Source organism: Urocitellus parryii, chromosome 5, assembly GCF_045843805.1.
Source record: "Urocitellus parryii isolate mUroPar1 chromosome 5, mUroPar1.hap1, whole genome shotgun sequence".
In the NCBI taxonomy this organism is placed as follows: domain Eukaryota; kingdom Metazoa; phylum Chordata; class Mammalia; order Rodentia; family Sciuridae; genus Urocitellus; species Urocitellus parryii.
In genome coordinates this window covers 160,203,637-160,228,026 of record NC_135535.1, presented here as the reverse complement: position 1 = coordinate 160,228,026, position 24,390 = coordinate 160,203,637, and the positions used below count along the sequence as shown (strand labels likewise).

The window sequence follows — 24,390 nt, the reverse complement described above, 5'->3', positions numbered from 1 at the left end:
GAGAGCTACCACATATAAACGGTAACTGAGATATGGGAGTGGGTGAGATCACCCTGGAAAGGGAGGTTGAACCTCGGAGAAGCCTAACTTCCAGATGTGGGCAGCAGAACAGGATGTTGTCAAGGAGACCAACTAGGCAGATTTATGGGAGGAAGCCCAGGAATGGAGTCAGGGGAGCGGAGGCATTTCAGAGGAAGTGTGGCTCAGTGTGGGGTGCATTTCCAAAACATCTGCAAATGAAAATTTGTGAGGGGTAACTTTATATTCAACAGCATTCCATAAATTAACCCACACATTTATCCTAAGGAAATAACTACGAAGTGTATCACAAGAAGACAAGAAGTTTGAACTCAGAGGGTTGGAAACCCATTTGCAAAGAGCTAAAAAAAGTTGTTGGCCGTGATAAAAATGAATAACACTTAATTTTTGTGCAACTGAATTCCAAAATCTAAGAAGTTTCCCTTTTCTGTGCAATTCTCCTAGATAGATAAAAAAAAATTCAACCTATTTGGTTTTGAAAGCATCTGTGTGATTACCACCATACCCTGACAAGCAGGAAACCTCATTAGCATGAGTCGGGAGCCCAGGTTAGGTCTCTTCTATTTACTATAGACACCACACTCACTAGTCCTCCAGCCAGTCTGATATTTGATTTCAGGATTGACACATGAGTTGTGACAGGTATCCCTTCTGTGCCTCCGTTTCCTTCTCTTTAAAGCAAGGGTTTGTCTAGATCAATAGTTCTCATTAAATCACTATCAGGGCCTGTTAAACACAGATTGCTGACCTCATTTCTAGATTGACTCAATAGGGACCCAAGAACTTGCATTTCCAGCAGTTCCCAGGAGACGCCTTGCAGCTGCTCTGGATTTCACACTCAGAACCTTTCTACTTTTTCCAGCTCTAAAAGTCACTCTGGGGCTGGGGTTGTGGCTCAGCGGTAGGGTGCTTGCCTAGCATGTGCAGGACCCTGGGTTCGATGCTCTGCACCACATAAAAATAAATAAAATAAAGGCATTGCATCCAACTACAACTAAAAAGTAAAATATTTTTATTAAAAAGTGACACTCTGTCGTCAAAATTACATCACCACATTTAGTAGTAGATTTAACACCACAATCTATCTACAGTGAAAATTCACTCACTTTTTTTTTATTGTGGAAAATATACAATTCATGATGGTAACCATTCTTTTTTATTTTTTTATTATTAGTTGTTCAAAACATTACACAGTTCTTGACATATCATATTTCATACGTTTGATTCAAGTGGATTATGAACTCCCATTTTTACCCCATATACAGACTGCAGAATCACATCAGTTACACATCCCCATTTATACATACTGCCATACTAGTGTCTGTTGTATTCTGTTGCCTTTCCTATCCTCTACTATCCCCCCCCTCTCCTCCCCTTCCCTCCCATCTTCTCTCTCTACCCCATCTACTGTAGTTCATTTCTCTCTCGTTTTTTCCCTTTCCCCTCACTTCCTCTTATTTGTAATTTTGTATAACAATGAGGGTCTCCTCCCATTTCCATGCAATTTCCCTTCTCTCTCCCTTTCCCTCCCACCTCTGGTCCCTGTTTAATGGTAACCTTCTCATGCTCTTCCTCCCTGCTCTGTTCTTAGTTGCTCTCCTATATCAAAGAAGACATTTGGCATTTGTTTTTTTAGGGATTGGCTAACTTCACTTAGCATAATCTGCTCTAATGCCATCCATTTCCCTGCAAATGCCATGATTTTGTCATTTTTTAGTGCTGAGTAATACTCCATTGTGTATAAATGCCACATTTTTTTTTATCCTTTCATCTATTGAAGGGCATCTAGGTTGGTTCCATAGTCTAGCTATTGTGAATTGTGCTGCTATGGGTAACCATTCTTAAGTGTTCGGTTTAGTGGTGTGAAGTACAATCACATTGTGTACAACCATCATCTCCAGAACTTTTTTATCTTCCCAAAACCAAACTCCATACCCCTTTCCTGATAACACTCCTCTCTCTCCTGACTCTAGCAACCACCATTTGTATTTCTATCAATCTGATGACCCTAAATACTTCATTTAAAGTGGAATTATAAAGTATCTGTCCTTTTATGGCTTATTTCATTTAGTGTAATTTTTCCAAGTTTCATCCATGTTTATAGCATAAGTCAAGAATTTCATTTTATTTTTATTTATTTATTTATTTTGGCACCAGGAATTGAATCCAGGGTCTGGATTCAATAACAACTGAGCCACATCCCCAGCCCTATTTATATCTGAAACAGGGTCTCATCAAGTTGCTGAGGCTGGCTTTGAACTTGTGATCCTCTTGTCTCAGCCTCCTCAGTTATTGGGACCATGCCTGGCAAGAATTTCATTCTTTTATGGCTAAATAACTCATTGTATGCACATGCCACCTTAGTTTATCCCTTCATCTGCTGATGGACACTTTGGTTGCTCCTTCTGGGATGTGGTGAATAATGTTGTTAGGTACTGATATCTGATTGAATCCCTGGTTTCAAATCTTTTCGGCATATACCCAGAAAAGGCATTGCTGAATCATGCGGTAATTGTTTTACTTTTTGAAGAACCATCATATTGTCTTCCAGAAACCCACCTGTAGGTCTTCTTTGGAGAAATGTCTATTCAAAGTCTTTTGCCCATTTTTCAGTTTTGTTTTTTATTGTTGTCTTAAAATACACTTTATGCTCCTTAGAGGCAGGAATCATTTGTTTTTGTTCCAAAAAAAAAAAAAAATCCCCTGTAAAGTTTAACAGAATGTGTATATATACATATTATTTGTTGAATAAAAACAAGCATTAACATTTTCAATCTTATCCCTTTGTACCTCATATCAGTTTCAGGGTTGTCTGTGTTAGGTTGCTAAAAGCTCCTGGGGGAAGGACCACAGCTATGCAGGCTCTTCCAGTACTTCCATATGCTGCACTAAAGCAATCACTTATTACATGCTTTTAAGGTAGACCTTCCATGGCTTTGGCAGTATGTAATATCCTACCTGGTTATTGTGGTAAACTTCTTGTTACAATCTTTAAAAATATTTAATCTTCATTGATTGTTGAATAACTTTCTGGATTCTAGGGCAATCAAGTTCTCATAGAATGGAGATTTTTCCTATAGATGAGGAGGCCAAGGAGAACAGCCTCAACACTTTTGTGGGCTTTATGTATTCATGGCGCCGGGGATGGAACCCAGGGCCTTGTGCATGCTGGGCGTGCGCTCTACCCTGAGCTGCATCCTCATGTCCTGTTCACTTTGTTAGTGATTATAAAGGTCACTTGATTTATTGGTAGCTCTGGAAAAAAATGACCATCTTAAGTAAAGGAAGAGTCAGTAAAATGTCTGTTTTTGAAATAAAGGGTCTAAGAAGAAAGCTTAATTTAGTAATGGAATTTTTAATAAAACTAATTTTAGAAGTAAAAGGCTTTCCACTAGAATCACAGGAAAATAACTTTCTGGTTTTGTTTTAAAGAATGAGATACTATCGTTCAAAAATTGAATAAGTATTTATTGTTCCAGAAGGTACATTGCTTTTTATACATATTTCATAAATGATACAGGATTTTACACATGTTCAATATTTTGCTATTTGTTTTAAGGACTTTTCTCCGAGTCCTCCCTCCCTTGCCTCCCACACACCCCAAAAGGATTTGCTCATTGCACTGTGCTGTTTCTTCTTAAAAACCCTGACACAAACAGGATAAATGGTTTAAAAATAATCCACACAACAAAAATAAATGAGGGAGGGGCTGAAGGACAGGGAAGGAAGTTGGAGGCGGGCTGGGGGCGGGCATGCATCCTTTCATTCCATCATGCCAGTGAAGGGTGGTGGCGGGAGCAGCAGTCTGGCCTTTGACCTCTGCAAGGCACCTGGAGTCTGGGTTTGTCATTTAAAGGTTTTCTTTTCATACACAATGATCCCAAAGGAGGAAGAAAAAGAAACTTCTTGTCACATGAGGAGGGATGAGTCATGTGAAAGAAAGACAATCAGATGTGTAGCGAGCCCCCATCCTCCTGGCCATCCTGCCCTCACGGTCATTAAAAACATGATATCACACACAGATTCCTTTACTCTCCACATGCAGATGTCATCTGGAAATGCGGTAGAAAACATTTTGACAGAGTATAAGATCAATTTTTCTTTCTCTCATTTGAATATAAGAAAAAATAGGGTGGAGAGGGTAGGCTGAAGGAAGCCATAGAAATGTATTCCTGTATAAAGAGAAATTGCACCCTTGGAGATCCACACACTTGATTTATAACGACTGGGTGGTGGAGGTGGGAGAGCTCACAAACAGTGTGGAAGTGTGTCCTTTAAGATTAATAAAGCCCCCAGACACAGCAGTGCCATCTGGGTGGCCCGGAACTGTCATACAAGCAGATTAACAGCAATGAGATTATTCTGGTTCTGAAATAGCTAAAGAGCCATGATTTTTAGTCAATTTGTAAACCTTACATCTTCCTGATTTGGTAATACAGCTGAACACCCTCCTCTGATCTGAGTTGTGGAGGGAGAGGGATAGGTATTTAAAGGAGGGAAATTTTTCCTCCTCTGAAAGACTAATTATAAAAAACAAAACAAAACAGAGAAACTTCATGCAGTATTGCCAATGATTTCTAGATACTGATCCAGAGCACTGGGATATATAGACATTGAAGAAGGTATTAAGGGAACTCCAAAGTGTCAATTATCAGTCATAGTCGGTTCCAATCATCATTTGGATAAAATCAGTGTAACCAACAGGTAGTTGGTCAGAAAGGGGGGACTAGAGGAAGAGATTCCTAGTAACTTTGCAGAGACTGGGTTCAATTTAAAATAAATGCTAATGATATGGGCTCAGACTCTGTTGCCACCCACGTATCATGAGGATTTGCTTTTCAGGTATATTTATTTATTCCTATGTCAAAAATAAGAAATGTTAAATTAAAAAAAAATAGAGCTTGGTGGGGTGCTGGTGTGTTACCGTTTTGCTGACCCTGTGAAGAAGATGCAAGAAACCAACACCCCCAGCATTGTTTTCTCTTTGTGAATCTCTCAACTATATAAATGCATCATTTTCATTCAGAAACTAAGATGCTTGATTAAGACAATATTCACTAAGCCCTTTGAGCTTATGTTCCACAATGCCTGATCCTCAGATTTAACATTCCTTTTTTCTCTAAGATCCTTTTTGTTTTATAATTAAAGGTAAAAACCCTCTACCCCACATGGCTCCCAGCTTCCACCTGCAATGCTTTAATTAAAAAGGCAAGAGTTATAAACAGGTGTTCTTTCTGCCAGGATTCACAGGCTCTTTGCAGATCAATCTTTTTCACCAATTTGTCGGAGGGGGAGATGCACTTGCAATGGGTCTCTCAGTCTCTTAAGATCCATTTCTGCCTAAAATAGAAACAAAAGGTAAGTAAAACTGACTAGTGAAGCTTTCAGTGACATGACTGCCTACTGAGAAAAGGAGACTCTTTCCTCCATTACCATGAGTCAAAAACATCATCTCAATTACTCTGAAAATCAGAAGACAACAAAGAATCCAAAACAAGCCTTTGCAGTCTCAGCTGTCCACAAAGCCTCCAGAAAAGTCAGTGCTACTAAAAGGGTAGGACTCAGATGCTCTGGGGAACATCAAAATATACATGTTTGATGATGATTGTCCAGTGATAAGCCCATCCACAAACCTTTGCAAGGATCCAAAACTTTAACTTGGGCTACTTTGATTTTGATGAATACATCTTCATTCCATTTTTCTGTAGTCTTTTGTGAATTCCAAGATTTTTATTTATCCAGAGACTCTATATTGCTAATATCAGTTTAAATTTTTCACTTAGTTAATTTTAAAACAAAGAAATGCAATCAACTGCAGCACTTTCAAAACCTCCCCAATTCTTAAACCTCATCCTCAAGTTGGATTAATTAACATGGGGTGCACCGAAGCGTCTGTATTTGTAATAGCTCCAGGGATGTGATCAGCATCCCCTCCAGTTGAGAACCATCAGAGGCAGCAACAGAATACGGTGCAGTAAGTTGAAGCAGGAAGATGGAGTAAGTCTATTCAAAGCATCACTCATCACCATAAAGGACCCCCACCAAAAAAAAAAAAAAAAGGGCAGAGGAGGTCCAGAGGAGTGCGACAAAAGCACTGAAGAGGATGGAAGGCCTTCTAGGGACTGATGAAAAACTGCGAAGGTCACAAAACATTCCAGGGAAAAGGAATAAGGATTAGGAATGAGAATTTATTCACCAAAATCAAAGACATCAGATTGAAGGAGGTACACCCAGAAGTTTCAAGAGGTAGCTTCTGTGAAAAATAAAATACATCATTCTTTTTAAAAAGCAAGTTCTAGTTTAATAACTTCTGACCTGTGCCTGACAGTTCTTATCTGGATTTTATGTTTGCCCCATTACTATCACACATTGTAGTCTTTGTGTCAATTATTGTAGAAAGATTAAAAAGAAGAGAGGAGAGTAGAGAGTTCTAGTTGAAAAATCACTCAAAAGAAACAAACTTGGGGTTGGGGATTTAGCTCAGGGGCAGAGCACATGCCTAGCACGCTCAAGGCCCTAAGGTTGGTCCTCAGCCCTGGAAAAAACCAAACTTTTTAAAAGGTAGGAAAGCCTAACTTTCCGTGTGTAAGTGTTAGCAGGGTAGGCAGCACCATCTTTTCAGCAATTTGTGTTGTAAAACCTACAGAGGTGCTTGTTGCTAAAATAGTCATTTTTATTAACTGAGGAGTAATTTGTACAGGAAAAAGTTGGTTGGATCACTCTTTCAGTTTACACAGGTGAAGTACCGTGGTTATGGATAATAATAAGGTCATAGAAGATGGGGTTGGGATTTATTTTAATTTTTTCAAAACTTACCTGAGCAATTGCATCCTTGAGTTGATTATATTTTTCTAGGTCAAAACGTGACTTTTTGGCTCCTTTATGGAAAAATAGTAAGTATTGTCTGTCTCTGGCTTCTGGATAAACATATTCCTACAAAAACAAAGGAGAAATCAAATTATTAGTCCTTAGCATACTATCCTCATAAAGTAAGTATTTACTGTTGATTAGATTCAATACAAACACTCATATAAAGACACTGAAATGTTCTGTATTGCTTCTTAAATATTTTCTCTTTTTTTGTGTGTTTTGAGGCAAGTTCTTGCTATGTTGCACCGGCTGACCTTGAACTCCTGGGCTCAAGTGTCTTCCTGCCTCAGCCTCCGCAGTAGCTGGGACTACAGTCTTATGCCACTGCACCAGGCTGAGATTCCTCTTTTGTAGACATGATGTATTCATTTCCATTGCCATGCTGTATTATATTATATGAGCACATTACAGTTTATTATCTATTCTGCTATCGATAGCTAATGGGCTGTTTCTCAGTTTGAGTTAGTATGCATGAATGTGCTTCTAAAAACACTTCTGACTCCTTTTCTCCGTTGAATCTTCATTCTCTCTGTACTTTAAATTCCACAGTTATAATTGTTTTATACATTTAATATTCATGGGTTGGGGTTGTGGCTCAGCAGTAGAGCACTTGCCTGGCATATGTGAGACCCTGGGTTCGATCATCAGCACCACATAAAAATAAATAAATAAAATAAAGGTATTGTGTCCAACTACAACTAAAAAAAAAAAAAAAAAAAAAAAAAAATTCCCTTCTATCCGCTCCCAGACCTGCCATTCTTATTGCCTTCCTGTTTCTCTCATTTTTCATCTGTGAGATCCTCCTGCCTGAAGAACATTTGCTTCCAACACCCTTTAGTGTTTCTTTTAGTGCAGATCTGATGGTGTCAGATTCTGTCTGAAAATACTTTTATTTCACCCCTGTTCTGAAAGGACGTATTTTGCTGAGCACAGAATTCTCCTAGTCATCTGCTCCCAACACACTGAAGCCGCCTCTGCGCCGTCTTCGGGCTCAGTGCTGCTGGGCAGTCGGTGCAGCCCTTTGAAAACAAGCTTTTCTGTTACCCTTTGGCTGCTTTGAAGATTTCCCCTTTGGCTTTGGTGTTTGAAGTTTTGCTATTGATGTGTCCAGATGTGGATTTGTTTTTCTTTATGTTGGTTGGTGTTTATCTGGATTCTTAAATCTGTAAACTGATGTACTTCAGCATTTTGGAAAATTTTAAGCCAAGCTCTTAAAATGTTTTTTCTCATTCTCTCTCTTCTTCTTTAAGACTCCAATAAAATTAAATCTACATTAGAACTTTTCACTATATCCTATGCCTTTTCTGTATTTTATATCTTTTTGTCTTCCCATACATCATTTTGAATCGTTTCCTATACATATATGAATAGTTTCTGGCTTACTCCAGGTCTCTATTTCTGTCTTTAGTTAGGTCTAATCTGTTATTAAATCCATCTATTATATTTCATTTCTAGAATTCTCATTTGTTTCTTTAAAAATAAAATTAAGTTATCTGCCAACGTGCTCAACCTTGACTTTCAGCTCCCTAAAAGTAGTAAGTATAATTCTTTTAAAGGCTATATCTGAAAATGCCAATATCTAATCCCTCATCTGTGTCTGCTTCTAATGTTTATTGTTTTTGTAGAAATTTCCTTGTGCTTTTTTATTGTATAACTTTGCATTTACAAATTTATTAGTAAAATAACTTAAACTCTCCTCTCAGGGATGTTTATGCTTCTTCTGCCTGGGGCCTGTGAGCACTAGCCCTGTGGGATTGCCAGTATTCTGCAACTACCCCAACCTAATTCATAGGACTGAAGTGAATTAAAGAGGCGGCATGGTTTCTAAAAGGGTCTATAACAGGCTTATCCTTCTGCAGTGGGGCCTGCAGAGGTTCCAAATCAAAGAAAGAGTGTTTGACCTATGTTAAGAGAGCCCTGGACACTAGGCTCTGTAGCTTTGGTTCCTCAAGGTTATTATTATGGTCTGGATATGAGATGCCCCTTTCTCCAAACTCCTGTGTTCATGCAGGAATGTTCAGAGGTGAAATAATTAGTTTGAGAGCTGTATCCTAATCAGTAGATTAATCCATTATGGATTAATAATTCAAATAAACTGACTGGGTGGTAATTGTAGGCAGTGGGACATGGGTAGAGGAGGTGGGTACCTGAGGACATGGCCTTGAGATCATATCTTGTCCCCTGGCTCCTCATTTTCTCTGCCTCCCAGCTGCCACCAGCTGAGCTGCCTTTCTCCCCCATGCCCTTCTGCCATGATGCTCCCCTCCACCTCAGGTCCAGAGCAATAAAGTCAGCTGACCATGGACTGAACCCCTGAAACTGGGAGTCAAAATAAACCCTTCCTCCTCTAAGTTGTGCTTGTCGAGTATTTTCGCTACAGCAAAAGAAAGCTGACCAACACAGTTATCAAGTATGGCTCAGGTCCCCGTCTCTCCATTACACTCCCCCAATCTAATCAAATCCCCAGAGGGAAAGGCCCACCTGAACACCTCGCCTGCCTGCTCGGGACTCCTCTTCTTCTAATCCTTGCTGCTTGTTTTCGTCATTTTGTTAGTTTCTATTATTTTCAGGCAGACGTGGATTATGTTTTGTCTAACATAACTTATCCTGACGGGATTGTGTGGTTACCTCATGTGAAGCAGCAAATATTTAGTTATTTTTTTAAATTTATTTTTTAGTTGTAGTTGGAAACAACACCTTTATTTCACTTGTTTATTTTATTTTATTTTTTATGTGGTGCTGAGGATCGAACCCAGGGTCTTGCACATGTGAGGCGAGCGCTCTACCACTGAGCCACAACTCCAGCCCAATATTTAGTTATTGATGAGGATGAATTTAGACTGAAGAGTAGAGAAAAAGTCCGTGGAAGCCTTTTAAAAATGGATAAAATTGAGGTCTGAATCTCTAACACTGACTGAGGAATAACTGCTGGATTAAGCACTTGAGGCAAAGCCCTCTACTGTCATCTAAATTGCTGTTACTAGGTTGTTTACCTCTCTTTGTTTAGGATGTAAATGGAAATATAAGCTAAATTTATTCAAATATATTCTATGTTCTCTTTTGGGCATCAGGCATTAACTGAGTAACTAGATGTTAGAATCTATTCTAGAAATTTCACTATCTGACTCTGTGCAAAAAGATACAGCTTAGTTATGAGAGTCAGAATGGGAGAGGTTGAGAACAGGGAACACACAAAAAATAAACACAAGCAGTGGCCCATTCTACACTATGATATGAATGTTTAGTAGCTTGGGTATAGGATAAAGGGCCTGATGCACCCCAAGTTAGGAGTCTGTGGAGTACTTACAGCAGGAAGGCAAAGGACAGGGATTCTAGGGTACAAAGAGACTGGCAATAGGTCTAAAGAAGAAAGGGAAGCAATACAGACAGTATGTTGTGGTAAAAAGTTGAGATAAAGATGTCAGTAGCCTAAAAGTCTGGATGAGGTCAAAGGAGTGAGTGAAGGAATAAAAGGGCAGAAAGAAAAGAAATTGTGATCATAAAGTTGTATGTTGATTATATCATAAGTGATACAGTCCAGGAAAGAAGGTTCTGGATGGCCATGGAGGTGATTTACTGGAGCAGAATACAAATGATGGTTGAAGAAACTGAAAAGAAGGATATTAAATGGCAGCCTATTGTTTCTTTCATTACTGCCCACCCCCCAGACTCTTTTTCTAGACATTTTTTTTTCCTGATTGTTCCATTCCCCAAAGAATATTTAACACTAAAGTTACAGTGTATATCTTTTTATGTACTGTAACACCTGAGATGTCTTTACTCCCCAAGAACCAATATTCACCCCCTTGAGGCAACATCCCCTCTGTTGCAAATGACCAGGCTGGTATGTGGGACGGGTGGGCAGCCTGCATGCTGATTGTCCATTCTTATTGTCAGTCTCCTTTTCCACCTGGTACTCAGGTGCTCCATATTCCACTGCGTTTCATCATTTCAAGGAACTTGCCATCATATATTTTTTGTAGCTTAATATACTATTGGGATATATTTAGACTGCTAACAAATGAAGCATGTCAGTGTAACAGTATAGAAGTTTAAATGTTACTGAACAGGCCCTGTGCTTCATGGTGTTAATTACAATAGCAGTTAGGTAAAAGAATATCTAACATAAGAAACAAATGTTTATATTTTATTTGGTCAGTGATTCCTGGTTCATAACTGAGTAAGTGGCTAACTTGTTTACTACTGCTATTTTGCAACTTGTCACTTGGGGGCAGCAACAATGTTTTGGGAATCAGAAGTGGAACATTTAACTAATAGGAAAGATAAGGTATTGAATAAAGATCCTACCACATGATAATGAGAAGAAAAAAAGTGCTGACATGTGTTCAAGTCCAATACTTTGCATTAATCTTTAGTTCAAGAAAACATTTACAAAACAGCTTTTAATCAGCAGTAATTATTTCTCCAACATGTTTCTATTTGATTTCTAGATTCAGATTAATTATGGTTTTCAGAGGTAACTACTCATAAATAAAGTTAACAGAAGATAGCATGATAATTGAGTGGAAAGAACAGCCTATGGGGCAAAACACATCTGAGTTCAGTTCCTGGTCCTATGGCTGTCATTTATTTTATGTTGAACTACACATACTATTTGGAAAGATTATTTATCTTCACTGAGTCTCAATTCCTCATCTTTAAAATGGGGGTACAACATAGTTGAGACGAAATATGTTTATGTACATATTTATGTACTGATATAAAATGCCTGACACATAATTAACCTCAAGAAAAGGTAGTTCACAGTAAGACCAAGTAAAAGGCCTGAGTCTTTCACAGAAGTATGAAGAATGCTTAATCTTTTCTCAGTAATCAAGGAAATGCAAAGTCTACAAGGAAATACCATTTTGTTCTTGACTAACAAGAGATATATCAAAGGTGCTCTCTACATTCAAAGGATAACTGGAAAAGCTCTAGTTTGTGGCTGAAAGCATGGCTGTCATTTATTTTATATGTTCAATTCACTCAGAGTATTCTAGGTGTAAGGTACCATGTTAGTGGTGAGGAAATAAAAATTGAATAAAACCAAATGCCCAGCCTCAAAAGATAGCATAATCCAGTATGAGGGAAAAGATGTTGCTCAAGATGGCAGGAGATGGGTGAAATGGGAGGCATGGTGTTACACGGGGATTCAGAAGGACTGACAGAAGTCAACTGGAGAGAAGAGTCAAAAGTCCACGAAAGACAAGCATTTAAGTAAACCCTGGAATACGGCAGGAAGGAATCAATAGGGGGAACTTTCTAGTTGAAAGAAGGTGTGAAGTGGAAATGAAGCTGCAGGTAACTCAGGACGTCTTGGGGGAACAGAGACCATGATTTGGTTGTTTAGAACACACAGAACAGACACAGAGGCATTTAGAGTCATTGAAAAGGACAGACAGCAACCAGCCATGAATCCCCAGATTGAAGAGGAGAGAGTAGAGACAGACAGGAGCCTGTCTAGACTGTGATTAGGTAGGAATGATGCAGCTGTTCACTTTTGTTCATCCAGTGACAATATGAATCAGAGAAGGGACTAGATATGTCAGGCTCTGGGCCAACATTAAAGGCATATGAACAATTTACTTTCTTTTGTCTTCACTAGACAAGTTGGGAGGCCCAGAAAGGTTAAATAACATTCTCATGCTTTCATTTTCCGCCACATAAATAGGCCCATGACCACTGATCTAACCACAAAACCAAAATGCCAATGTTCACTAGCAGCTTTGAAAATTATGAGCAGCACCCCCAGCTTTCTCCCGGCACATAAGGAAAGGAAGACACTTCTCAAGTGCCTGAGTTATCTTAAATGCTTGTCATTCAAGGGAAGGCCAGGCTGGATTTGTGATGGCATCACAGATACCGTTATAAGAGTCAACAGGAGCTGGGGATATACCTCAGTGGCAAAGCACATGGGAGGCCCAGAGTTCCAGCCTCAGGCACAAAAAATAAAATAAAATAAAAAAAGGTGATGTATCTCTCATTTTTTCCAAAGTGACACTATGAATTTTCTAAGATACTTAAAACTAACACTGACAATGAAAATTTGGTCTGGATTAGATTCCTATATTCAATAAACGAGCCTTGGCTGATGAAGAGCAGAATAAGAGTGTGCAGTGATTAAGTATCTAATTTTCACCTCCATACCACGAAGTAAAAAGAACAAGAAAACATTTACCCTTTAATATACATAGAAGTAGTTCAGGGTTTAGTTCAAGTATTTGATTATTCATCATTAGTTCTCCATTCCAAGAGCTCAATAAAAGTGTGTGACATCCAACTGTTCAATTAATTATAGGACACATTAAAAAAAAAATCAAGCCCAACACAGTGAACAAATTATCCACACTGGCCACTCTTCTCCTTTGCTCCCCTATTCCATTCTTATTAGAGCCTATTTTTCTGAATGCAGTGGTATATACGGCTATCTTAATGACCTGTGAGCTGCATGAGGGGCTATGGCCATGCCACATACCTACCTCTCTAGCTTTAACACCGACAACAGTAGTGCCTGATACATAAGTGACACACATGCACATGTGTGTGTGCATACATGATAAATGAGTATTTAAAGAGAACTAGTCATGGAAAAAAATGTGAGAGAAAAGAGAGCTACTGACACAATCAAGACTTTATTACTGTCTCTTAAGAAAGTTATTTGAAGAGGAGTCTTACCTGGCGTGTCATTACAAAATATGCATACATTGCCATGGCACTTCCATAAGTGATAAAGTAGGTGACTGGCTCCATGATGTCCCAGGAATATTCCCACCAGGTGAGCCGGGCCAAAATGCCAAACTGTGTGGCCATGTAGGCAAGGCCACCCCATAGCACCAAAGTGGTCCTCTTCTCAGCTTTTCTGCTAATTTCGATTCGTACCTGTTGGTAAACATGCTCAGTTGTAAGTCATCTGACATGGAACCAACTTAAAAGTCTTTTTATAAACTATTCTATGCCTGCTAAAGAAAAAAGGCTTATAATCAAGACACAAATTAGACTCAATTCTAGTAAAATCGCAACTATAGTTTTCACTGAATAAAATATCTTACAGGGACAACTAAGATTTTGTATTTTATTTAAATTTCATCCTAGAAATAAGTGAAAATATAGGGGTGAGCTTCAACAGCTCTTCATCCAGCTATAGGATTATCTTCTTTGAAAGAGTAAAATGAAAACATATCAAATGGTCTCTCACTCTTGTGTATAAGATTTAACCTCTTATCGGTTTTAACTCAAGTGCTATACTAGGGGCAGAAAAGTAGGGTACATCAGAACATGGAGTCTGGATTCAAGTGGGTGGGTTCAGGGCACTGATCCGAAAAACACCACTAACTTTATTATAGAGTCATTCTGAGGATTAAATAAGGGAATGCCAGTAATCAGTACAATTCATGGCATATGCTAAACATTTGTAAGAAATTAGAAAAAAGCACAATATTATAAGCGTTTATTCTCTTCCTTATCAATGAAAATAGTCACAGGCCATACAACATTTCAGGGATGGACCACATGCATGATGGTGGTCCCACAAGGAAATAATGGCGCTGAACAATTCCCATCCTCTGGTGACAGCATCACTGCTGTGACGCCACAGCACAGTGTGTTACTTAGGTGTGTGTGTGATGCTGGTGTAAACAAGCCTACTGCCCTGTTAGTCGTATAAAGTATAGCAATACAATCACGTATCGTGCACACCTGATGATAATAATTCACTGTTAGCAGTAGGTTTATGTATTTACTAGATTATATTTTTTATAATCATTATTTTAGAGCCAGTCCTCCTACTTACAAAGAATTCTACAGTTACATTAGCAGCAGCCTCACACATCTCATGCTCATTCTGCATGAAGAGGCCATGTTGGGTGGGTGACTAGACCATCCAGGTCTGTGTAAGGACACTCTAACAAGGTCTCACAATGAAATCACCTAGAGACACATTTATTCCTATCACTAAATAAACCATGACTGTACTTACATCATCCTAAAAAATTAGGGGTATTGTGGTCCTTGAACATTCTAAAAAGTATTTAGAAAAATCAGTCATAATCCTACTACTCTATTAGCATTACTTCTGATTGTGAATATGGATATATATATATTGTGTATAGCTATATGCATAACACATTTAAAAATTAGATCAGAGTACAAACATCAGTTTAGAATTTACTTTCCATAGCATATCATTCATGTTTATCATTAATATTTTCTGTAGCAAATTAGATTTACATAATCATTTTAAGAGCTGTATAATATTCCTTACAATATTCATTCGTAATTTGGCTAAAATCATTATCCACTATACTAAGAAATTATTGCAATCTTTGTTTCAAAGATGGTAAATCTGATTAAAGGCAGTGCACTGAGACCTCAGAGCTCTAAGTCCATTATCGAGGCTCCAAATTATTCCCATTCCTGTCTTAGATTTGATATGGACTTGTAAGGTTCAGTCTTGTAAACTAATGGGCTAATTTGACAGATAATGACTCAATTACAGGAAACTCAGAAGAAAAAACAAACACATGTGCGTATTTTGTAGGTGAAAAGTCTGATATTTCGATGGTCACCTTTTCCAGGGGAGCCAGCTGCTCTTTGAGGTTTTCTAATCTCTCGATAAGCTCCCTCTCCTTGTTTAGCTGGTGCTGCTCGATGCACAGTGTGGTGTAGAGCTGTTGGACCAGCGTCTTCACGTCATTCAGCGTGGCTGCGTTTTCATGGCTTAAGAGGTCTGAAAGAAAGGGGTTAAGTTTCCTTTAAAAATGTACGCCTTAGAAATGACAAGGGGGCTGGGTTGGGGCTCAGTGGTAGAGCGCCTGCCTAGCATGTGTGAGGCACTGGGTTGGATTCTCAGCACCACATAGAAGTAAATAAATCAAATAAAGGTATGTGTCCATCTACAACTAAAAAAATTAAAAACATGACAAGATTACAAGGAAGATTCATCCATTATAGATGTCCTACCTTCAGTGTTAAACTGAAGGAAAGTAACAGTTATTTTTAAACAATGAATATTTTTATTTTTTATTTATTTTTATTTTTATTTTTTTCATGTCTAGGTTTCCCTTTTTCTTTCTTTTTTTTTCTTTTTTTTTTATTGGTCGTTCATAACATTACATAGTTCTTAATACATCATATTACACGGTTTGATTCAAGTGGATTATGAACTCCCGCTTTTACCCCGTATACAAATTGCTGTATCACATCAGTTACCCTTCCATTGATTGACATATTGCCTTTCTAGTGTCTGATGTATTCTGCTGTCTGTCCTATTGTCTACTATCCCCCCTCCCCTCCCCTCCCCTCCCCTCCCCTTTTCTCTCTCTACCCCTTCTACTGTAAATCATTTCTTCCATTTGTATTCTCTTGACTTACCCCTCCTTTCCTCTTATATGACATTTTGTATAACCCTGAGGATCGCCTTCCATTTCCATGCAATTTCCCTTCTCACTCCCTTTCCCTCCCACCTCTCATCCCTGTTTACTGTAAATATTCTTCTCAAGCTCTTCGTCCCTACCCTGTCCTTGTTTACACCCCTTATATCAAAGGAGTCATTTGGTATTTGTTTTTTAAAGATTGACTAGCTTCACTTAGCATAATCTGCTCTAATGCCATCCATTTCCCTCCAAATTCTATGATTTTGTCATTTTTTAATGCAGAGTAATACTCCATAGTGTATAAATGCCACATTTTTTTTATCCATTCATCTATTGAAGGGCATCTAGGCTGTTCCACAGTCTTGCTATCGTGAATTGAGCTGCTATGAACATCGATGTAGCAGTGTCCCTGTAGCATGCTCTTGTTAGGGCTTTAGGGAATAGACCGAGAAGGGGAATAGCTGGGTCAAATGGTGGTTCCATTCCCAGCTTTCCGAGAAATCTCCATACTGCTTTCCAAATTGGCTGCACCAATTTGCAGTCCCACCAGCAATGAACAAGAGTGCCCTTTTCCCCCGCATCCTCTCCAGCACTTATTGTTGTTTGACTTCCTAATGGCTGCCAGTCTTACTGGAGTGAGATGGTATCTTAGGGTAGTTTTGATTTGCATTTCTCTGACTGCTAGCGATGGTGAGCATTTTTTCATGTACTTGTTGATTGATTGTATGCCCTTCTCTGAGAAGTGTCTGTTCAGGTCCTTGGCCCATTTATTGATTGGGTTATTTGTTGTCTTATTGTCTAATTTTTTGAGTTCTTTGTATATTCTGGTTATTAGGGCTCTATCTGAAGTGTGTGGAGTAAAGATTTGTTCCCAGGATGTAGGCTCCCTATTTATCTCTCTTATTGTTTCTTTTGCTGAGAAAAAACTTTTTAGTTTGAGTAAGTCCCATTTGTTGATTCTATTTGTTAACTCTAGCGCTATGGGTGTCCTATTGAGGAATTTGGAGCCCGATCCCACAGCGTGTAGATCATAACCAACTTTTTCTTCTATCAGATGCCGTGTCTCTGATTTAATATCAAGCTCCTTGATCCATTTTGAGTTAACTTTTGTGCACGGCGAGAGATAGGGATTCAGATTCATTTTGGTGCAAATGGATTTCCAGTTTTCCCAGCACCATTTGTTGAAGATGCTATCCTTCCTCCATTGCATGCTTTTAGCCCCTTTATCAAATATAAGATAGTTGTAGTTTTGTGGATTGGTTACTGTGTCCTCTATTCTGTACCATTGGTCCACCCACCTGTTTTGGTACCAGTACCATGCTGTTTTTGTTACTATTGCTCTGTAGTATAGTTTGAAGTCTGGTATCGCTATACCGCCTGATTCACACTTCCTGCTTAGTATTGTTTTTGCTATTCTGGGTCTTTTATTATTCCATATGAATTTCATGATTCTTTTATCTATTTCTACAAGATATGCTGTTGGGATTTTGATTGGCATTGCATTGAACTTATAGAGAACTTTTGGTAATATCGCCATTTTGATGATGTTAGTTCTGCCTATCCATGAGCAGGGTATGTTTTTCCATCTTCTAAGGTCTTCTTCTATGTCTTTCTTTAGGGTTCTGTAATTTTCATTGTATAAATCTTTCACCTCTTTTGTTAGGTTGATTCCCAGGTATTTTATTTTTTTGGGGGATATTGTGAATGGAGTAGTTGTCCTCATTTCCGTTTCAGAGGATTTGTCGCTGATATACAGGAATGCCTTTGATTTATGCGTGTTGATCTTATATCCTGCCACTTTGCTGAATTCATTTATTAGCTCTAATAGCTTCTTTGTAGACCCTTTTGGGTCTGCTAGGTATAGAATCATATCATCTGCAAATAGTGATAATTTAAGTTCTTCTTTTCCTATTTTTATGCCTTTAATTTCTTTTGACTGTCTAATTGCTCTGGCCAGTGTTTCAAGGACTATGTTGAACAGAAGTGGTGAGAGAGGGCATCCCTGTCTTGTACCAGATCTTAGAGGGAATGCCTTCAATTTTTCTCCATTCAGAATGATGCTGGCCTGTGGCTTATCATAGATTGCTTTTACAATGTTGAGGTATGATCCTGTTATCCCTAATTTTTCTAACGTTTTGAACATAAAGGGATGCTGTACTTTGTCGAATGCTTTTTCTGCATCTATTGAGATGATCATATGGTTCTTATTTTTAAGTCTGTTGATGTGGTGAATAACATTTATTGATTTCCGTATATTAAACCAGCCTTGCATCCCAGGGATGAATCCTACTTGATCATGATGTATAATTTTTTTGATATGTATTTGAATCCGATTCGCCAGAATTTTATTGAGGATTTTTGCGTCAAGGTTCATTAGAGATATTGGTCTGTAGTTTTCCTTCTTTGATGTGTCTTTGTCTGGTTTCGGAATCAGGGTGATGTTGGCCTCGTAGAATGAATTTGGAAGTTCTCCCTCTTTTTCTATTTCCTGAAATAGCTTGAAAAGTATTGGTGTTAGTTCCTCTTTAAAGGTTTTGTAAAACTCTGCTGTATACCCATCCGGTCCTGGGCTTTTCTTAGTTGGTAGTCTTTTGATGGTTTCTTCTATTTCCTCTATTGTTATTGGTCTGTTTAGGTTGTCTATATCCTCCTGGCTCAATCTGGGCAGATCATAGGACTCAAGGAATTTATCTATGCCTTCACTATCTTCTATTTTATTGGAGTATAAGGATTCAAAGTAATTTCTGATTATCTTCTGTATTTCTGAAGTGTCTGTTGTGATGTTGCCTTTTTCATCCCGTATGCTAGTAATTTGGGTTCTCTCTCTTCTTCTCTTTGTTAGCATGGCTAAGGGTCTGTCAATTTTATTTATTTTTTCAAAGAACCAGCCTTTAGTTTTGTCAATTTTTTCAATTGTTTCTTTTGTTTCAATTTCATTAATTTCAGCTCTGATTTTAATTATTTCTTGCCTTCTACTTCTTTTGCTGTTGTTTTGCTCTTCTTTTTCTAGGATTTTGAGATGAAGTATGAGATCATTTATTTGTTGGTTTTTTCTTTTTTTGAGGAATGAACTCCAAGCAATGAATTTTCCTCTTAGAACTGCTTTCAATGTGTCCCATAGATTCCGATATGTTGTGTCTGTGTTTTCATTTAACTCTAGGAATTTTTTAATTTCCTCCTTGATGTCTTCTAAAACCCATTGATCACTCAGCAACCTATTGTTCATTCTCCAGGTGATGCTTGCTTTTTCCTTTCTTCTTTTATCATTGATTTTCAGTTTCATTCCATTATGATCAGATAAGATGCATGGTATTATCTCTACCCCTTTGTATTGTCTAAGAGTTGCCCTGTGACATAGTATATGGTCTATTTTTGAGAAGGTTCCATGTGCTGCTGAGAAAAAAGTGTAGCTACTTGATGTTGGGTGGTATAGTCTATATATGTCAATTAAGTCTAGGTTGTTAATTGTGTTATTGAGTTCTATAGTTTCCTTATTTAACTTTTGTTTGGAAGATCTGTCCAGTGGTGAGAGAGGTGTGTTGAAGTCTCCCATGATTATTGTATGTTGGTCTATTAGACTCTTGAACTTGAGAAGAGTTTGCTTGATGAACACAGCTGCACCATTATTTGGGGCATATATATTTATGATTGTTATGTCTTGTTGGTGTATGGTTCCCTTGAGCAGTATGAAGTGTCCTTCTATATCCCTTTTGATTAGCTTTGGCTTGAAATCTATTTTATTAGATATGAGTATGGACACTCCTGCTTGTTTCCGAGGTCCATATGAGTGATATGATTTTTCCCAACCTTTCACCTTCAGTCTATGTATATCTTTTCCTATCAAATGCATCTCCTGTAGACAGCATATTGTTGGGTCTTGTTTTTTGATCCATTCTACTAGCCTGTGTCTCTTAATTGGTGAGTTTAAGCCATTAACATTTAGGGTTATTATTGAGATATGGTTTGTTCTTCTATCCATATTTGTTTATTGATGTTACTAAACCTGATTTGTTATCCTCTTTGACTACTTTCCCCCCTTTACTGTCCTACCTCCCATTGTTGGTTTTCAATGTTATTTTCCATTTCCTCTTCCTGTAATGTTTTGCCAAGGATTTTTTGAAGAGATGGTTTTCTAGCTGCGAATTCTTTTAACTTTTGTTTATTGTGGAAGGTTTTAATTTCATCTTCTAACCTGAAGCTTAATTTCGCCGGATACACGATTCTTGGTTGGAGCCCATTGTCTTTCAGTGTTTGAAATATGTTATTCCAGGATCTTCTAGCTTTCAGAGTCTGTGTTGAGAGATCAGCTGTTATCCTGATTGGTTTACCCCTAAATGTAATCTGCTTTCTTTCTCTTGCAGCTTTTAAAATTCTCTCCTTATTCTGTATGTTGGACATCTTCATTATAATGTGTCTAGGTGTGGATCTCTTATGATTTTGCACATTCGGCGTCCTGTAGGCTTCTAGGATTTGGGATTCTGTCTCAATCTTCAATTCTGGGAAGTTTTCTCTTATTATTTCACTGAATAGACTGTTTATTCCTTTGGAATGGAGCTCTGTGCCTTCCTGTATCCCAATGACTCTTAAATTTGGTCTTTTGATATTGTCCCATAATTCTTGGATGTTCTGCTCATGGTTTCTTAGCAGACTTGCTGAGCTGTCTATGTTCTTTTCCAGTTGAAATACTTTGTCTTCATTGTCTGATGTTCTCTCTTCTAAGTGATCTACTCTGCTGGTAGTATTCTCAATTGAGTTTTTAAGTTGGTTTATTGTTTCCTGCATTTCTAGAATTTCAATTTGTTTGTTTTTTATTACCTCTATCTCCCTGTGAAATTGATCTTTTACTTCCTGGATTTGTTTGTCAATGTGATCTTTCATTGTCTGATTTTGTTGTCTCATGTCTTCCTTGAGACTCCAGATCATCTGAAGCATATATATCCTGAACTCTTTATCTGATATTCCATCTGTTGCAGCTATTACCTCTTCTAAAGTTGAGTTGACCTGCATTGCTTGTGGTCCTTTCTTTCCTTGTCTTTTCATACTGCTCGCGTTTCTTTCTGCTTGGTGCAACTGTTGTGTTTTGAAATTTACCCCCTATTTATTTATGTTGCTCTTGTATACTTGAAAAGTCTCCCTTACAGGTGCGGGTGGCGGCTGTGCCCCTACTCCAATTGGGGTGACGTGTCTACCACGCTGGCGGCTCTCTGGGCCTGTTCCGGGAGTGGAAGGCGGCTCTGCTCTGTCCCTATTCCAATTGGGGTGTCGTGACTACAATGCTGGCAGGTCGCTGGGCCTGTTCCGGGCGTGGGCGGTGGGCTTGGCTGGCGGGATTCCACCTAATGGCAGTCCCTAACCTCCTTGCTTGCTAATTAATGGCTTCTCTGAGGCGCCACGCCTTCTGTAGCTGCGGGGCAGGCCGCGCGAATCAGTTGGCCTGGATCTCCGGGGTCCTGCTGCTGGCTGTTTTGATGTTGCAAGCTGTTGGAGAGTGGTGGTGTATTCTTCAGCTTTCCCGGATGGTGGCCACTGACTGCCTGGATGGAGTGTCCGCTGTTTTGATGTTGCACTCTGAAGGAGAGTGGCGGTGTATCCTTCAGCTTTCCCGGATGGTGGCCGCTGACTGCCTCGGTGGAGTGTCCGCTGTGGGGGATGGGACTGTACCGCTTCCTTCCCCTTCTGAGATCCCGTGCTCGGCCAAGGGTCCATGTGGGCTTGGCTGGTGGGATTCCACCTAATGGCCTTCCCTAACCTCCCTGCTTGCCAATTAATGGCTTCACTGAGGCGCCACGCCTTCTGTAGCCGCAGGGCAGGCCACGCGAATCAGTTGGCCTGGATCTCCGGGGCCCTGCTGCAGGCTGCTGGGATCCCTGGCACTCTATCACAGTTTTATTTTGTATAAATAAAGTTTTATGGGATCACAGCCACACATTCATTTACCTATGGCTTCCTTTCTGCTATAATGGCAGAGTTCAATATTTGTGAGAAAGAACATATGGCCTCCAAATCCTCAAATATTTTTAATCTGGCATCTTAAAGTTTGCTGACCCTGGCCTACATGATCTATATAGTTCATTTTACATTCTTACACACTGGCAATGAAAATAGTTTCAGTAAAATGCTCTTAAATTGATAAAAAAACACAGTTAAAAGAGGAAAAATGACCTAATCAGAATAAGTTATACTCTACATACATATGTCAAAATATACTCCACTGTCTTGTACATCTGCCTTCCTTAACTTTGTCTGCATTCCCTCGACATATGTAGTTCTCAATATAGCCATCACTGCAGTTGATTTTTGACCAATCTGGGTCACAAACATCCAAGAAGTGAGGTCGCAGTCTTCCTATTGAATACTTGGCAATGTCAGTCAGGGACTGACTAGCAGCTGCACCAAATAAAAAGGTTCCAATGGCTTTGTAAGTAGTGGCTATGTAACTATTCCTGATAAAGGAATTTGAGTGCAAGAGTTTAAAGTAAACAGACAGAGTTTCTCCAATAAGCATCCAGCAACACGCACAACACATCGAGGGCCACGTAGGGCAGCCGCGTCTTGTCAAACATGGTCTCGGCCCGGACCCCCCCGCACAGGCGGCGGACCAAGCTGCGGGCGGACGGCCGAGGCACCGGATTCTCGAGCCCGGCCTCGGGACTGACCACAGCCCCTCCCGGTCGGAGGAGAACAGCGGAGGGCAGACTGGAGCCCGGCGGAGCTCCGGTCACTAGCAATGGCGCCGGGGACCCCTCCCCTCGCGGCTCCCGCAAACACTCGTTCGGGTCCGAGGCACTCGCGTGCCAGCCGCGGCAGCCCTGTCGCCCGAGGCCCTGTTCGGTCGGCCCCGGCCTGCCCCGACGGCTCGCAGTGCGGATCCCGGCGCCCTCTCCCACAATGAATATTTTTAAACAAATCTAGAAAGTAAATTCATATTTAGGTAACTCAAATGTTTTGAAAGTGCTATTTACCATTATTCTTTTTTAAAAATTTATAACAGTGGAATGCATTACAATTCTTATCATACATATTATACACACATACAGACATACAATTAAATTCCTAGAGCACAATTTTTCATATCTCGGGTTGTATACAAAGTATACTGACACCGATTCATGCCTTCATACATGTACTTTGGATAATAATGACCATCACATTCCACCATCATTTCTAACCCCATGTCCCCTCCCTTCCCCTCATCATTATTCTTAGAAGCCTAGATACTACAAATGTGCCTACAGTTAATGACAATATTAAGAAAAATAATGCCAATAATAATAATCTTCAGGATGGCAAATGTAGCTCAGTGGTAGAGTACTAGTGTGAGGCCCTGGGTTCACACTACAAATAATAAGCACCACAAATAATAAGATTCATTAGATAAGGCAAAATTAAAACAAATGTTAAAAACTAGTAGATAGGGATTTTTTGTTTGTTTGTTTTGGGCACCAGGGACTGAAGTCAGGGGCACCTGACCACTGAGCCATATCCCCAGTCCTATTTTGTATTTCATTTCATTTAGAGATAGGGTCCCACCGAGTTGCTTAGTGCTTCGCTGTTGCTGAGGCTGGCTTTGAACTCGCCTTGAGATTCTCCTGCCTCAGTCTCTGGAGCTGCTAGGATTACAGGCATGTGCCACCACACCCAGCAAAAATTAATAGAGAGGTTTTGGATCAATCTGATGATCATGCTTATTAAAATGCTGATCTATAGTCAGGTGCGACAGTGCACACACCTGTAATCCCAGCTGCTTGGGAGGCTGAGCAAGAGGATTGCAAGTTTGAGGCCAGCCTGAACTACTTATGGAGACTATCTGAAAAATAAAATACAAAAGTTCTGAGGATGCAACTCAGTGGTAGAATGCTTGCATAGCATGCACAAGGCCCTGGGATCAGTCCTGGGTACCTTTCCACAAATATACAAAGGCTGATCTATAATTTATCTGTAATCTTGCCATTTTAATTTATTTTTTTCCTTTAGAAATTTCTGAGAAAATTATACAGTATTTCAAATTAGCAAATACAAAGGTAAAAATGAAAATAATTTCACCCTAATAACCCTAACCCCCAGGCTTCTTCCTCTTGCCACATTAACTTTTACACATTCCTGTTGAAAA

The 24,390-nt window shown here is 39.3% G+C and overlaps 1 protein-coding gene across 2 annotated transcripts in view; it reads right to left on the bottom strand.

Moving 5' to 3' along the window:
- Nucleotides 1–3,486: 3,486 nt before the first annotated feature.
- Mcu (mitochondrial calcium uniporter) overlaps nt 3,487–24,390 on the bottom strand; it is a 191,369-nt gene continuing 170,465 nt past the window's right edge. Inside the window, exons 5-8 of one of the 2 annotated variants that reach the window (XM_026390211.2) lie at nt 15,474–15,634; nt 13,585–13,788; nt 6,856–6,972; nt 3,487–5,379 (exon numbers count right to left, since the gene is read on the bottom strand). In XM_026390211.2, the coding sequence (XP_026245996.1) occupies nt 5,302–5,379; nt 6,856–6,972; nt 13,585–13,788; nt 15,474–15,634 (560 nt within the window). In that variant the 3' untranslated portion in view covers nt 3,487–5,301. The remainder of the gene's footprint in view (nt 5,380–6,855; nt 6,973–13,584; nt 13,789–15,473; nt 15,635–24,390) is intronic. The other variant, XM_077798331.1, reaches the window with a different exon arrangement.